At 34.3% G+C, this 16,113-nt stretch overlaps 1 protein-coding gene across 2 annotated transcripts in view; it reads right to left on the bottom strand.

Annotated features, from left to right (window-relative positions):
- DNAH7 (dynein axonemal heavy chain 7) overlaps window positions 1–16,113 on the bottom strand; it is a 120,148-nt gene that overhangs the window by 99,582 nt on the left and 4,453 nt on the right. For both annotated transcript variants that reach the window (XM_075512168.1, XM_075512167.1), the window contains exons 3-14: window positions 15,742–15,850; window positions 15,473–15,626; window positions 15,028–15,121; window positions 13,596–13,776; window positions 12,634–12,709; window positions 10,463–10,588; window positions 8,743–8,862; window positions 7,021–7,204; window positions 5,334–5,513; window positions 3,719–3,994; window positions 2,612–2,739; window positions 2,353–2,431 (exon numbers count right to left, since the gene is read on the bottom strand). In XM_075512168.1, coding sequence (XP_075368283.1) covers window positions 2,353–2,431; window positions 2,612–2,739; window positions 3,719–3,994; window positions 5,334–5,513; window positions 7,021–7,204; window positions 8,743–8,862; window positions 10,463–10,588; window positions 12,634–12,709; window positions 13,596–13,776; window positions 15,028–15,121; window positions 15,473–15,626; window positions 15,742–15,850 — 1,707 coding nt within the window. The remainder of the gene's footprint in view (window positions 1–2,352; window positions 2,432–2,611; window positions 2,740–3,718; window positions 3,995–5,333; window positions 5,514–7,020; window positions 7,205–8,742; window positions 8,863–10,462; window positions 10,589–12,633; window positions 12,710–13,595; window positions 13,777–15,027; window positions 15,122–15,472; window positions 15,627–15,741; window positions 15,851–16,113) is intronic.

Here is a 16,113-nt window from a genome sequence, read left to right on the forward strand (position 1 = left end):
TTCTCGCAAACTAACTGGAAGGTCTTGAATTTCTGCATTTTTAACAAATGTGTTCAAAACCCACTGAAATATTTTCTAAGATTTTTTAAACAGGTTAGAAAATTCTGTTTCCAAGTTTTTAAAGTGTACAGATACGAGATTTTTTATAGGGGGGACACATAGTTTTCAGCAACAAAATCACATAACAATGGAAATATTTCCAAACATCCATTTTCAAAATGCTCTCTCCATGGCATGATTTTCTTCTAAAAAGCAGTTCATTTCTCACTCATTCTTAAGATGTCACCTTTACCTTGAAGGACAGATTAAGTGTCATTATTTTACCAAAAATATCTGCTAGGTAGCATACTACCAACAGCCACTTGTCACCACAGAAAAGGTCAGCAAAATTAAGAACACTTGTCTTTTTGTAAAAGAAAAATGTATAACTCATCTTTAAGTTCAACAACTCTTTTAAAGGAATTTGCTACAAGGTAACCAGCAAACCTCTGCATGGTACAAAAGATTTTCATGGTCACACCCTGTCTAAATACAAACTGTTATGAAGATTCTACTATTTAAAGATCTTGTTTTATAAAATTAACCACATTGATAACTTCCTATAGAACTTTATGCACTTCTGGCTCCAATGGTTTTGCTGCCATAGCATGTTTATGAATGATGCAGTGAATGAATTTCACATGTGGTGCTCTCTCTGTAACTTTACCCCAGAATCCTTTTTTTTATTCTGGTCAAGGAAGCCACTCCATCAGTGGTTACAACTGAGCAGTTTTTCCATAAAGCATTGTTTTTATTAAAGAAGTCATTTACTGTTGAGAATATATTTTTCTCCAATACATCTTTCCTTTAGTGGCTCAGAAAAAGGTATTTCATGTATTTCATTATTGAAACAGACTCTAGCAAATACCATAAACTGAGATATGTTAAATATCTGTACTTTCATCCAGCCGTATAGCAAATCTCCCACACTGCATAATTTGTTCTAATACTTGTTTCTACAAATCTTCAGCAATGTTTTCCATGCACTTTCCAACAGTATTTGGTGACAAAGAAATGCATTTTAGTTTGTCACCATATTGTTTTTCATGTATTATTTCAGCCATTTTTACTATAGAAGGAAGAACAGGTGTTTCCCCAACAGTAAGTGGCTTTTTCTCTTTCACTATTAAATAAGAAGAGGCTTTCGAGTCTTCTAAGCATGGATCATTACATTTTGTAGAGTACTGGATTGAGTATCACATGACTTGAAACTTCACTGAAAAACTATAGAGGTTTCTCTTCATGATCTGGATACTTACTTTTTACATGTCTTGCTAAGTGTGATGGTTTCATACTATCATTAACATATCTCAAGGCACAGTAGACATTTCAGGCATCCACTATTAACAATAGTGGATGTAAATTCGTATTTCTAATAGTCTTGCTGATAATTTTGAATTTTTTTGGCCAACTTGTCAAATCTGATTAGACCATCATTATTTTTACCTCATAATCTGGATGATGAAGAGCTCGTACTAGGAGTAAAAGTGTCAGCTCTGCCATTTTCTTGTTGATCACTTCTGCTCACATTGTTAGTATTATCTTCAATCTGCAGTTTCTTTGAGGGAGTCTTTTTAAGCCACTTGCCCATTTTGTGAGGGTTAAGTTAGTTAAAACCAGGTAACATAATCCGTAAATCTACTTAACTGGACACACAAACTGCAATACATAGTAATACGCTGAAAGCAAGTGAACAAGTGAGAGTGTCACTGTGAATCCTTCCACATTTTGGAACACCCTCTCTTTCCTCAGGACACCTCACATACGTATGTGATGCAGGACCCTCTGACATACAGACTGAGGGTACCAGTGTCAATCTGTATATTAAATATTGGTAAAGCTTAATTTCTTGCTTGCTTTTTTTGGTTAAAAATTAAATACTATTTCGTTCACATACTCCAGTGGATCATTCTTGTGCACCCCCCTGGGCTGCATAGCACGCACTTTGGAGACAGCTGCCCTACACGGTTTTGGTCCATGCCAACTAGGATTCTTCCCAGTAATACCACTGTAAAGAACAAAAAACAGCAGAGACGAAGGACCGTTCCAAATAGGCAGTCTGGTTGCAACCATAACGTTCTGGTGGGGAAAAGAGTTTAGCTGTATGTGTAAGAGCCAGACTACGACATTTTGCCTCATGACCAAAGAAGACCTATCCTTTTCTATTTTGTAATACATACGCAGCACCAGTGACTTCAACAAGGCCAGAATCATACCTGTAAAGGGGGCGACATGCATACGCTACTGCTTAAAGCCAGAGCAATAGTATTGGTAGCTACTTCTTGCTTGGACTCATAAAAAAGAAGAGAGTACCTTAAGTTCCATTAGTTCCTGTGTATTAGACGGAGCAGTAAGGGCTTTTTCTGATATTCTCTCAAACTCATCACATAGTCTGAAAAATACATAAAATAACCAGTTTGGCACGTGTGTTTTGTTTTAATCATCCTTGAACAAATCACATATATTTATAACCGCAAAAATGAGATCAACTTATCCTTCATGAATTAAAAATATTCAACAGTGGAAACAAAATTAAGTACATTCCAATACACATATTCAATTTGAGAGTTACCTGACATTTATGTCTTGATGATCTTTGAACATTTTGGAAATAACTTTTTCACAAATATTATCTGCTCGCTTTACCAAAGCCCTTATTAATTCATCACAATGCAATTCAAACATTCCTAGACGGACATACTGCAATACAAATATAACAGCTGTCAGAACATTTAATAGCTTTTACCTATTTTCTCTCACTGTCTTAAGCAGAATGTCAGGGATCTCACACAGGAATTTCGTTAAACCATAAAATGCTTTTAAAACTTTCAAGTGAAGAAGGAAAAGAAAAAGCTATAGCTGCAGACAACTGTTCTTCTGTATCTGTACATCGAACTTCGTATAAAACTTACTTCTATTGCTTTTAATGTTGACAAACAATCTACTTCCTCAAAAAGGAAGGGCATCTACTATCTATAACAGTGAATGTTGTCTGGTGAAATTACAGTTTGAGATACATCTAAAACATGGTAATCTTGCTTTACTATTAGAGACAGGTGACATTCCTTAGGATTAAAAAGGGACTCTGCCTCGTAATGAGTCTCCGAATCCAATGCTTTCTTTGACTAGTGGGCAAGTGAGCTTGACTTCCACACACAGAAGCCCTTATGACAGCCCTGTAAGTACTAGTTTCCCCAGAACTGAGGTTTGCACTGAACGCTAGAAGAGAAACAATTTAAGGAAAATCACTTTCACCTTCCGAGTTCTTTTTCAGAATGGATGGACAAAGGATTCTTACCACACAATATCCTTACAGGGACAAAAAAAGTGGTTCATGTTAAGGAACCTCTCTCTGCCTTACATGCTTGGAAGGAATTTGGAGGTAGCTGGACCCACGCTTTCTCTTACACCTTCACATCTAAGAGGAGCATACTCTGAATGCCTTCAGAAGTCCCAAAACAAATTCTAGCAAAAATAACTAAGTCTCACTTAAGTATGGCAACTACACCACAGAAATGCTAACTCTTGAAAAGTTCTCTTTTTTTCTGAAAAAAATAATTTTATTTCACTTTAATTATCTCATAGCTAATTATCATCACCTTTGACTGACAACATTCTTAGTACAAAATCAACATTAAAATTATATCCATATCTCTTTATGATTATTATTATAATTTACCTTCCTAGAAGTGTATTTTATTTCCTTAGCAAGTTTCTGGTACTTTATAATTTCCCTTTTCATTTCTTCAAAGGTACGTTCCTCTGTCAGGAATTGATCAATATCTTGTTCAGCTTGTTTGTTTATCAGGAAGCTGTACTTATCATACAGCTTGAGATGTTCCACAGGTGCAGCACTTCCTTTGATAATTTCTTCTCTGATCCTTTTCTTATGTTCATCCAAGATCTCATCTAGTACAACAGGCTTCAAGACAGTTGATGAGGACTCACCTTTTGGCTTTGAAAAAACAAAAAAAAAGGCACAAAAAACTAAACACATTTTCAAATTCCAGTTATGTCTGTAGCTCAGACATGTCATGGAAGAGAAACAGGACAGAAAAATCAAGTAAATGTCACTTTAAAATCTTTCTAATTAAAGCCTGATTACAAACCTAATTTTGTATATACAGCTATTTACATTCTACTGCCCAATTTTTTTGAATCCTAGCTTATGGATGTTTGCCTCCAACAAGTAAGAAATCAGAGCTACTTCATTCAGAAACTCAGAAATCCACACACTTATCCACCCAAAACAATCCTATCAACAATTTTAAATTTAATCTACATGGATTTTATTTTTCCTGAATCACAGGCACAACTTCAATTTTGCTATCAACTGATGAATCTGTAACATTAGAAATATGGAAAATGCTTTCCTGCAACCCCCCAGAAGATCTACAGCCTCGCTCTTGTGCATTTAGAAATGCTTGAGATGCTTCTTTTAATTCACCTTTTCGCAGGTTATTGATTAGTGCTTTTATAAAGCATAGCATACTACTCAGGTTTCTACTTGATGATGTGTTCAAGCATATTAACAAAATGTTGAGGGTTGGTATCTTTATTTAAAATTCAAGTTGGTGCTAAACAGAAACGGCAACAGAATGTCCAAATGACATTCCTTCAGGAAAACAAAAATGGTGACCTCCCACAGCTCTCTGGGAAATGATCAAGAGGCACCACAGGGCATTACTTTCACTCTCTGCATATTAAAAACTAAGACTGCTACCCTGAAAGTAACATGCAATTCTAAACCAAGTAGGTACTTTTTAATTATTATTATTATTATTTCAGAAAATGCTTTTTACTTAACCTGGATTGTTTCCTGTTTGACCTAACATTTTAATCTGGTTGAATGCATAAAACAACTAAAATAGAAACTGCTTAAAAATTAGGGTTTAGATTTTTTTTAAGGATAATCTACTCAGGAGATTCTATATTTAAAAAGACAGTACCCTTTCCAGTATCAAAATACAAGGTATTTTCCAGAATGCTGCAGAAATGTGTTTAAAATTTAAATGTGTCAATTTTGTTTATAGTATATGAGTAGTAGCTGCTGCAGAAAATAACTCATTGAGGAAACTAGGCAATTCTTGGCTTTTTATTTGCTTAGAGAACAGTGATTGGGCATTTTATTAATAAAATTAAGATGATTTCAAAGTGATCCAAATACTCTGAAAGAGTATTAGAATATTACCACATGAGTTCTGACAATAGGGCTATGCATTAAAATACCTAGGAACTAAATGTAGCAACAATATAATGATAAAACAAAACCCAGGAGGATTGTAATTTCTTACCCATTCAGAAAATAATTTGGTCTCAACTCTTGGTATATCACTGACAGCTTGAATCATAACACTATAAACATTCAGTAATATATCCTCGTAGTCATTAAAGTCAGGTTCAAATTTAATACCGTCATTCTCAAGGATTAGCCTCAGGATGAAGCCTGGGTGTTTGCAGGCTTGGACTGATTTCTAACACACACACACACACACAAAAAAAAAAAAAAAAAAAAAAGAGGAAAGTAAAATATTAGTTAACCTAACTCATGCAGGAAAAGTCAAAGGATCATTAAGAATTACTCCAGCATAAGCATTTTAAATTGTCAGGGCTTTAATTGCAAATGACATGCCATAATCCTAACAAAAATACTTGTGCAAGTAGGAAGTATGTCTCTGACAAAACTCACATAAAATGATGTTCATTAAGATGAAATACAATGTTATTTTTAGTATGCACAAGAGGCATCCTCTATACACCAGCCAACAACTGTTATAATAAAAGTTTGCATAGACTGAGGCAGAGTAGCTTTACAGTAGTAGCCCTCACAAGTGTAAAAATATATGAATTATTATGTGTACAGCAGTACATGTAGTCATCATCCAGAGCAGTCACTATGAATCTAACAACCTTAAAAAAAAAGTGTTACATCCAATTTTATTTGCTGAACAGGAATCTGATCCACAAAAACCAATATTAATATTATGAGGATTATATTTACAGTATGGATTCCCATGTATTCCAATATGAAAATTTGTATATGCTTTTGTCCTTGGTGGCATAATTTGATTTTTCATCATATCTTTAATCTGGATGGGACATCTCAACTTTCCCACATCTGCTAACATATTCTAACTACACTAAAATTTAATTAGGAAACATGAGGAAGCATTTTATCACTACTAGGTAGAATAGGATCACCATTAGGAAGGATAAGGTTAGAAAATATGTGTCTATTACTAATAATAACAGAAAACAGTACTGTAGACATCAAAGCTCACTTAACTCAGAAGTATACAAGGCATTTACAGGGGAGTAAGAATGAAAAACATATACTTTGCTTCCACAACATGATTCCTCAGTTCCTTACATTCTCTGCATGTTTTTTCATCAATATTATCTGGAGCCAGAGTTCTGTGAATATTTGATGGCAAGGCTGTATTAACAAAAAGCTGAACAAAGATCCGGTTGCACTCCAAGACATCAAATATCAACGAGAAATATTTACCTCTACAATATGCATTATGCGAGTGCAAAAGAGAAACTCCTTCCTTAGTTACTTTTTCCCCCCAAGAACTATTCTGCCAAAGCATGTAGTAGACATCTACTAATAGCAGAGAGAAGATAAGACTTCTTGACAGATATCACAGAGAGAGCGAGCACTAGGTGCAAGGTGCAAACAGGGTTTATATTAATGAATTTCTACTGTATGTCTGACTGCAGCGTGTTCTTGAGGATACCAGATTTAAAATATGTTGATTTTTCCCTTCTTACATGAAGAAAAAAAAGTTATTTTAACTCTACTTAATAAATAATGCATTCCTAAGATATTATTCCTTTTTTTCTAGAAAGCACCCACCACCAGAGTTCATACTTTTTTTTTCTCCCTATTTTTTTTCAAAAGAAGCAAAATAAACAGGAAACAAATTGTATGTACATCGATAAACAATGATGTTAGTGTGCATATGAAAGAATACTTACTGCAGGTTGAACAATTAAATCTGTAAAGTCTTGAATTGAATGTAAAAGTAAATGTTGCAGTTGACGAGTCATTAAAGTGGCAGCGCAACCGAAGAAAGACTCTAATTTAGTGATGCTGGCATTGCTGGGTACTTGGTTTTGTTTATTACCTTGGTAAAAGATTTTCTGCACTTCTGGAAACCACCTTAAAAGAATACAATATTTTTAAGTTTTTTAAGTAATTAGCATTAGTAAACCTGTGGTTTTAAGTTAATTGCTATAAATGCTTATATTACATGCAGTCAAAAAATGCTGCAGTACACTTGAGAAACTATAGTTTAACTTAAGTAGGTCATATGGTAGTATCTTTAAATTCTAAGGAATCGTGTCTCTGAAAAGGTTATATATTATTATGGAACCATATTTAAAATATAGGATATTATGATAGACAAATTTGCTATCTTGCTTTGGTCTCCTGTTTCTCAGGCCAGACAGGCTTCACAGGCAGCACACTTAAGTCCCAGAGGTTGTGCAGTTTGTTATGCATCTTTGTAACCTCAGTACATGTTAAGATGTGAAAACAATCCAAACGGAATTCTGCCCGGTTGCCCTTAACCAAAATGAAGTTGGCTCTGGCATTGCTGGGTAATAGAAAGGAAGAAAGTACAGAAGCGTGCAGCCTTCAGTTAAGAGCAGAAAGGTATCTTCAGGGTCAGGAAGAAATACATCTGAAAATGGTAAAGGCAATACATAACAGAATCATAGACAAGCACGGAAATAAAAACCTTCAAGGTTAATAGCATGAAAAAACAAGTATTTGATACTATAGTAGCCTCAAGAGTTGTTTAATTTAATTAAAACCTGAAATAGTAAAAATGCAGTAATATGTAACTGCAGGAATCAAGCATTATTGGTTAAAAAAGATCAGATGCATACAAACAATATAGTTTGGCCATAAATATCTAAAAAAGGCCTAGCAATTTTGATGCTCTATTTAAAAACTTAACTGCAGCATACTGAGTGCACTACCAAGAAAACTGCCTTTCTTCTTTTAAAATATCTCAGACTGAATATACAAACATTATGATATCCAAACACCTTTACTTTTGAAAATCTTAGACATAATGTCTAAAGTCAACGGATCTCATTAATATAACATCTTTCAGGTGACTCTGCTCTCAGAAACAGCTACAAAACTGAGACTATACAAACTGAAATTCCAAAATCATCAACAGATGTTCTACAGAGATATTGTTACTGATGTGATACTACGTTAATCTTCCTACCAATGAGACACTTCCTTTGTGTGAAGTAGGGATAAGGCAAGCCTTATTATTTAAGTAGTTGTATCACAGTTTATTCTAAAATGTCATAAATTATTGATAGTAGTAACATTATATTTTCTCACTTATCCAGCACAAATGAGTCCACAAAATAAAAGCTTTTGTCATAACAGACCAAAACACGTATATTGTTAATGTCCCTCTAAATGAGCAAAACAAGTCATGCCAAAAGTCAGAATAAGAAAACTGCACAAATCACGATAACACGCTCAATATTTACACAGCAGTTTTCGTTCATAGGCCTCAAAGCATTTCACAACACTGCATGTCTTTCTTTAATATGTATTATTAACATGGATCACTCCTTCTCTCTCCAGAAAGTTCAGAGTTTCAAAGACAGCTGAAGAAAAAGTTGAAGATTTCCCTGTAATTTAAAAAATATGGATACACTGGATCATACTTCTTAGATAGAATCACTTTGGATTTTCCAATCTCCTTCATGACTTTATTCTGGAAAAATGAGAGTTCCTCAGCTTCTTGTTTACTGCAAAATATTTCTGTATCAAGAAGGCGTAAGTTTCTGAAACAGAATATAACATGAATATTGTAGGAGCATATTCACTGTATCTTGTTTTTTATTCTTCTGTTTCCATAAAACTTTTTTCATATTTTACATTTCAAATATAAAGGGTTCTTAAACATAAGCACTTAAAAATAATGTTATTTCCAGAAATTAGCTTCTATTGTTTCAGAACAACCAAATATAAGCACTGCAGTACTGTCTGTATGCATGGTCTTAAACTGAAGTAGTAATTACTACATTTGAGCATATTAATAACTGTTTTCAGAATCAGAGTTTGTGTATGTGTTACTCATTATATATAGGATAAAACATTAAAAAATCTGAATGGGTTAAATAGCATTCCTTTCTAGGACTGGATGGATTTTTACAAATATTATAAAACAATGTAAAAATAAATAAATAACCATCTAAACGTAGCTTCAAAATAATTTTCAGGTTTTATATTTTTAAAAGACATTGCCTGAAATTTGTCTCCTACATAGCAGATCCAACAAAAATTAAAAAAAAAACCACAACCAAAAAAAACCCAAAATGAAACAAAAAAATCCCCACAACAACCAAAAAAAGCCAAAATGAAACAAACAAACAAAAAAAACCCCACACAACCACACTCCTTGCAACTTGTTACAGCACCTGGCCTGGACAGGTCAGTTCATTCTCTTTTGTACCACTAGTCAAGAAATAAGCAAGCAGTTTGCTCTGCTCTGGGAAGCAGAAAATAATAGCCCATCTAATGCCTTTTTCCCTTGTTAATCAGATAAGAGGAAAAAACATGAGTGCCCTGCTAGGCAAGACAGCAATCCTTCTCTTCTTGGGAAACAGACCATTTTGAATATTCCTGACCTGAGAAAGACCGAAAAGAAAGTGTCAAATGTAATTAGAGATGAAGGGACTATACTAAAAGCAAGAAAGACTATTTAAAAAATGGAAGTCATATCCAAAAATAAATTATTTTTCAAATATGTCAGAAGCAGGAAGCTTGCCAGAGTCCGTAAGATAATGAAGAGAAAATTTAAAAAAAAAAAAAAAAAAAAAAAGACTTAGAGAAGGTAAGATCATAGCAGCTCCATTCTGGAGGCTTTCTGTACAAGGAACATAGTGTCTCAAATCAAAGTGTCAGTGGAACAGGCTGTAGAAAAAAACAACCCAAAAAACGAAATCATAAATTGCCAGGTCCAGATGGCATTTCACCCAAGCTCTAAAGAAAATCAAGTACAAAATGGCTGAACTATTCAGCTTTCATGCGTAGCTTCTTGTTTAAAACTGCCTAGATACCAAAGGAAATGAAGATGGCAAAGCATTCCATGTGATTTCTGGGGAAGTGCAGATAAGAAAGTTTGACCTCTATAGAGTTACAAAAGTTGGCAGAAACTCTTCAAAGCATAAAGTTAGAGGGAACACAGACAAATATATTTGGGATAATGGCTTTTGAACAAAGCCATCATATCCATGATCACCGTTCAGATGTATATATTGTAGCAGTCCCAAATTCAATAGGGCAACTTGGAAATCTTAAGATGTCACCATCCATTATTTCCCTATATAGATTCTGAAATCATTGAGCAGCTCAAACCTAAGAGATATAGATAACACTTACTTAAATGAGGTCTCCCATAAGTTCAGAACAGCAAGCATTGAAGGATTTATTGCATGCAAATTTTCTTTCAGGTACCTGCACGCTGACAAGAAAGACTTGTTCCAAGGTTTTGGCACTACTTCTATTCTAAAAAAAGAAAAAAAAACAACCACAAAACCAACAAGAAACAGTAGGATGAATGTAGCTGTGCTAAGAACTAAAATATTTATACATTTGCTTTAAGATAATTGTTTGCATCCCAGAAAGCACAGAATTCAGGAGACAGATCTAGCTTTCTGCTCATTATTCAGATATCAAAAGAAAGTCTTCAACTATTGACCAGTGTATAAAAAAAAAGAAATAATATGAGAGAAATACGGGCCAAATTCTAAGAGATCTGTAACCTATTCATGGTCCTTTATATTTAGCATGTAATAAAATCATTATACATATATAATGTATTTAGTCAATTAATATGCAATTTTCTACAATATGTAGTATCTATGTTTATGCTTATCCCACCAAATCTGTAAAAACTTAGAAATTTAGAGCCTTTTCATAAACTCAGTTGGTCTGCTTTCAAATTTTTAAAAACATTAAGCTATTTTGGTGGGGTTTTTTATATACTCGTAGCAATTTTTTTGCTTTAAAAATTGTAATTTTCTACAGGCAGTCTGATTTTAGTATTAAAATATTAAGCATTGCAACTTAAGAAGTATACACTGCAACTTTTAGGTTGCAAAGGAAAAGCAAAAACACTCCTGACAAATTTGTCACATATTTGTAATACTTTTGTTCCCATTTTCATAATGAACTCCTATTAAAAAAAAAAATTCTGACATAAAACTTTTATCCATTTCTCAATGGATCTGTATTCTATAGGAGAAAGAAAAAGTAGCTACAGGAAGTTAAGTTAAAAAACTTCAAGTTTTTCCACATCTATCTTAAGTATCTTTTTAGAAGAAAGTTTCATATTTCAAATACTGTTAATGGAATAAAAGTGTTTACCAATGATTACTCTACTAGGAGAATTTTGTACTTTGGGATATGCATGTAAGCATGTGACATAAGCTTATATACAAACTACTGTGATGTCCTACACTTTTCCTAGGAGATATGGAAGATCTACAAAGAATCAGACATAGGATGGCCTCTTACCCAGGGGATACAATAACAACAATAAATTCATCACATATTATTTCTCTTTTTAAGATGCAAATTGCTTAAGTAACACCTGTCACAGCCACTCCTTCTATTATATTCTAATGCCTACCATGTGATATTTAAAAGCACCTACCTCAAACCACATGCCAGAAATTATTTATAACAAAACCTTTTCTGTTTTTAAAATCACTCAGTAATGCTACCCCCAATACAGAGCCTGGTTGATATCAGTGGAAATGTTCTGTTTTTCCAGCATTTGTATGATTTCATTCCTCTACAAGGCAAATTTATTTTACCAGTTTTGGGCTATAACTATGAAAGAGGTACTTCTTCACTTTCACATCTCTGAGAGAATTAAAGTATGTTCTAGGAAGTTGATACTAGGTAGGCTGATCCACACTGGACAGATGTATGATCCTGGGAGTAGCACTATACTTGCTTTCAGTAGACTGCAGTCTTTTTAAGGCAAGCGTGAATGGAACAGTCCATTACTCTAAACAAAGGCCACATCTATCCACTCCAGTATGGAGGTTGCTACATACTGAAAAACCCAGCCAGAGAAGCTGGCATCTATCACTGTTTATACTACACATTGCTGAATTGTTCTGAGGAACAAAACAGTCTGCATTTATTACATTCTTAAACCTCTATGTATTGAGCCAAACCGTCACAATCTGTAAATAAGACAGAGCTTCAGTGAAATCTGTGCAGAACGTGACTTTGTTCCATTGATTACGATGCAGCTTATACATAAGCATTTGGCCTGCTATATCCCATTTTCAAATGCTGTAGGATTGTGAGACTTCTTACCAGTTAAGAACTGCTAAACAAAACTAATTCCAAACAACCTTTCAAGGTAGACAAATTTTTCCAGGGTTTTTCCCAAGATGCTGGATAATCATTATTTGAATTTACATAAGTCTTATTTACAGCTGACACTGACTACCACTATTAAGACTGTTCCTTATACATGCTATTCTACCCCACTGTTCTCTAGTCAGTGTTTTTGAATAAATATATTTTCTTACTCTGCACGATGAGGTAGAAGAAAATCTTTCTTCTTGTCTTCATCTTTTTCCCTGGTGTCTCTTAAAACAAAGTCAACTGAAAAAAGTGTAAAAAAAAGAAAGAAAGAAAAGAAAAGCCAAAATAAGCTTAGCGAAGGAATAGAATCATAGAATCATTTAGTTTGGAAAACACCTTTAAGATCATCAAGTCCAACTATTAGCCTAGCACTGCCAAATTCACCACTAAACCATGTCCCTAAGCACCACATCTACATGTCTTTTAAATACCCCCAGGGATGGTGACTCCACCACTTCCCTGGGCAGCCTGTTCCAATGCTGACAACCCTTTCAGTGAAGAAATTTTTCCTGATGTACAATCCAAACCTCCCTGGCGCAACTTGAGGCCGTTTCTTCTTGTCCTATGGCTTGTTACTTGGCAGAAGAAAGAAGCACCCACCTCACTACAACCTCCTTTCAGGTAGTTGTAGAGAGTGATGAGGTATGCCCTCAGCCTCCTTTTCTCCAGACTAAAAAACCTCAGTTCCCTCAGCCGCTCCTCATCAGACTTGTGCTCTAGACTCTTCACCAGCTTCGTTGCTCTTCTTTGGACACGCTCCAGCACCTCAATGTCTCAACCAAAACGTCCAAATATACAACTCATTGAGATAAACAGTTTTCTCCAGATATACATGAAAAGGGATTCAGGAGAAAGCTATACTATTAAATAGGGATTTATAAAATAAAATAACATTTTTTAAAAGTGCTGAAAGATCAAAAATACTGAATAATATTAGCTTTGATCATCACAAGGATAAGAAAACCTGAATATTCTTTTGATTAAAATGTGCCTCTAACATCCAGAAAAGCACTGTTACATAACTCTTCCACGATGGTAGCTCTCAGCAGTGAACAGCACTCCACAACGAACGCTTCTGAATATTAGCAACTTGGGAGAAAATGCAAGTAAACTCCTAGAAATCTACCTATAGCCTTTTTTACACTCAGAAGATAGTCTGCTTTCATTTCATCAGTCAGTGAACGTATACTTTCATCAAGTACTTTCAGATGTTGTGGAATTAAAGCCAAGACGTGGTCTAGCCATGATTTATCCATTGGGGCCACATTTGCTGTATCAATTCCATGGCGAATGTAATAGGAGTATTTCTGCAGGATAAAAGAATAAGATGCATCGGTTAAGTCCAGTACTAGAAAGTCATTGCTACTACAGGTTTAACTAGAGATATGGACTTATTTAGTAAAAATAAATGTAATTAGTACTAAGTACTGATTTATGTTGTAAACTACATATACATCACTAAATCTGATGTAAATATCTTCATCAGCCTGGCAAACACTAGTCGGCAGAATAACGATAAAAAGCTGTTGAGATAGAATAACAGGGTATAGTGGCATAAGCCTCATTCCATTTCTCTGATAAGAGCTAAATAACAAGAATTTCACTGAAGAATGGACATAACTCATAGAAATCTGGCTTTTGTTTTGGTTTTGCCGTTACAATTCTACAATTCTGGAGAGATGCCTCTCCTTTGCACTGTCCCAGTACCAATCTTGTCCTTAAATAAATTTTCAATATATATTCATCTATCTCATCATGCCAGTGCTGCCATTATTATCCACTAGCTCTGGGGCTGGACGATATATTCAAAAAGAAAGCCATGCATTCTGCAGAGTTTTGTGTGGATATGCAATGTACAGCTAATGCATCGCTCAGAATATGAATGTGTAACCACAAATAAGTACATCAGCTTGTATGTCAGCATTTAAACAGGCATGTGAAATCTGATTAACAAAACCTCAGAGCATTAAAGGAAACACAGATGAAGAAATATATCAGCCCAAATTCAAAGAAACACAGAATGGAATATCAACTGGAAAATTACTAATGTCAGGAAGTAACACAGGAATCTATTTTGATCTATTTATCCCAAAATGAACTTAACCTATTTTAAATATAAATAATTCACAAAATTATGTATGCAGTTGTGTCACACAAGGTATCCTAAACCAGAAGGAGAACGAAGAACACCCCAGCCCTTAGATGAGGGTAACCCAAAGAGAATTGTCTTATGGATTCTATGTGCTCAGACAAAGCAGTGCACCCTCCCTTGCAAGTTATTCTCACCTTCAGCAAGTATAGAAAAGATTCATTTATTACTTCCTGACATTGGTTATCCTCCAGTTACTATTCCATTCTGCAATTCTTTGAATCATCCATACATTCCTAATGCTCCATTCACAACAGTAACACTATAAATAATATATTGTGTGAAACTAATAGTAGAAGAATATGTCACCGTCAGTCATCTCTCATTGTGTCAATCATCTTGTCAATATTTACAATAAATGACTGGCACTGTATTTCATTTAATACTCTAGAAAACAGTCTTTAGCTACCAAAATATCTTTCTCTATCAGTGTAGAAGAATCTGCTCTTGGAGGCAGGGTTCCATCAAGGGATGGAAGCTGTTCTTCAGTAAGGTCTTGCTGTCTGAGACAAAAAAAAAAAACAAAACAAAGAGTATGCATCACATTCTTCAGATACATTTTACTGGCATAAGTAATATATAGCCACCCTACACATCAGTTGTGAACAAACAAAACAAAAAAGGTAACTGCCAAAACTTTACAATAAGCACAAGACATTGACTCAAAAAGAACACCGAAGTGTGTGACCAAGTTTGTATTTTATCTGCTAAGGTTCAGCTTTTAAAATTGGTGATATAGTTCATGTTCATATACATACTTTCAATTTGCAATTGTCAAAATTTTAAAATAATTTTAAAATGTAGTTCATATATCAAAAAGGAAAAACACATTATTCAAAGATAAGGAAACTCACAATATAATGTCAACAAGAGCACTTCTGAAACTTTCATGTTGTTTTTTCAGATGACTGCTGTTCCGCAATGTAGAAGTTGATGGTCCAGCACCTGCTTCATTATCTCTGGAATCCTGTACCTTGTGTCTCCTGTATCTCACCTTCAAATATTCTCCTTGCAGAAAATACATTTTGAAATTAAGTTTAAAAAAAAAACAAACTTCAAATATATCACATATTTATGTTTCTGAGAGGTTTTTTTTTAGTAGTACTAATAATGTTAACCTTACCAGGTGAATACTCATTTTTTACAGTAAACTCATCTGACTCATCATCTTTCTGTTCTTTGCTCAGATGGAACAAAGGACAAGTCTGCTGCCACAGTGGTTTAGAGCTCACCTGGAATAAATATTTTATATTTCAGTTTTACACTTGTTGTAGGGGCTACTAACATACACTTCAAGACTTGTTAAATATAGTAAATCAAAGAAACTGTAGTCTAATATACAGCAGGAATAAGGCAGCATAAAAATCATACAATAAACTACCACTTATATGTTGCCCTCAAATTCTAAATATCCAGACCATTAGAGATAAGCATGTTAAACAAATATGTAATATTTGTAAACTCTCTAGTTTTATACCTTACTTAAATATTTTCA

The sequence above is a fragment of the Mycteria americana genome, chromosome 9 (genome assembly GCF_035582795.1).
Source record: "Mycteria americana isolate JAX WOST 10 ecotype Jacksonville Zoo and Gardens chromosome 9, USCA_MyAme_1.0, whole genome shotgun sequence".
Classification (NCBI taxonomy): domain Eukaryota; kingdom Metazoa; phylum Chordata; class Aves; order Ciconiiformes; family Ciconiidae; genus Mycteria; species Mycteria americana.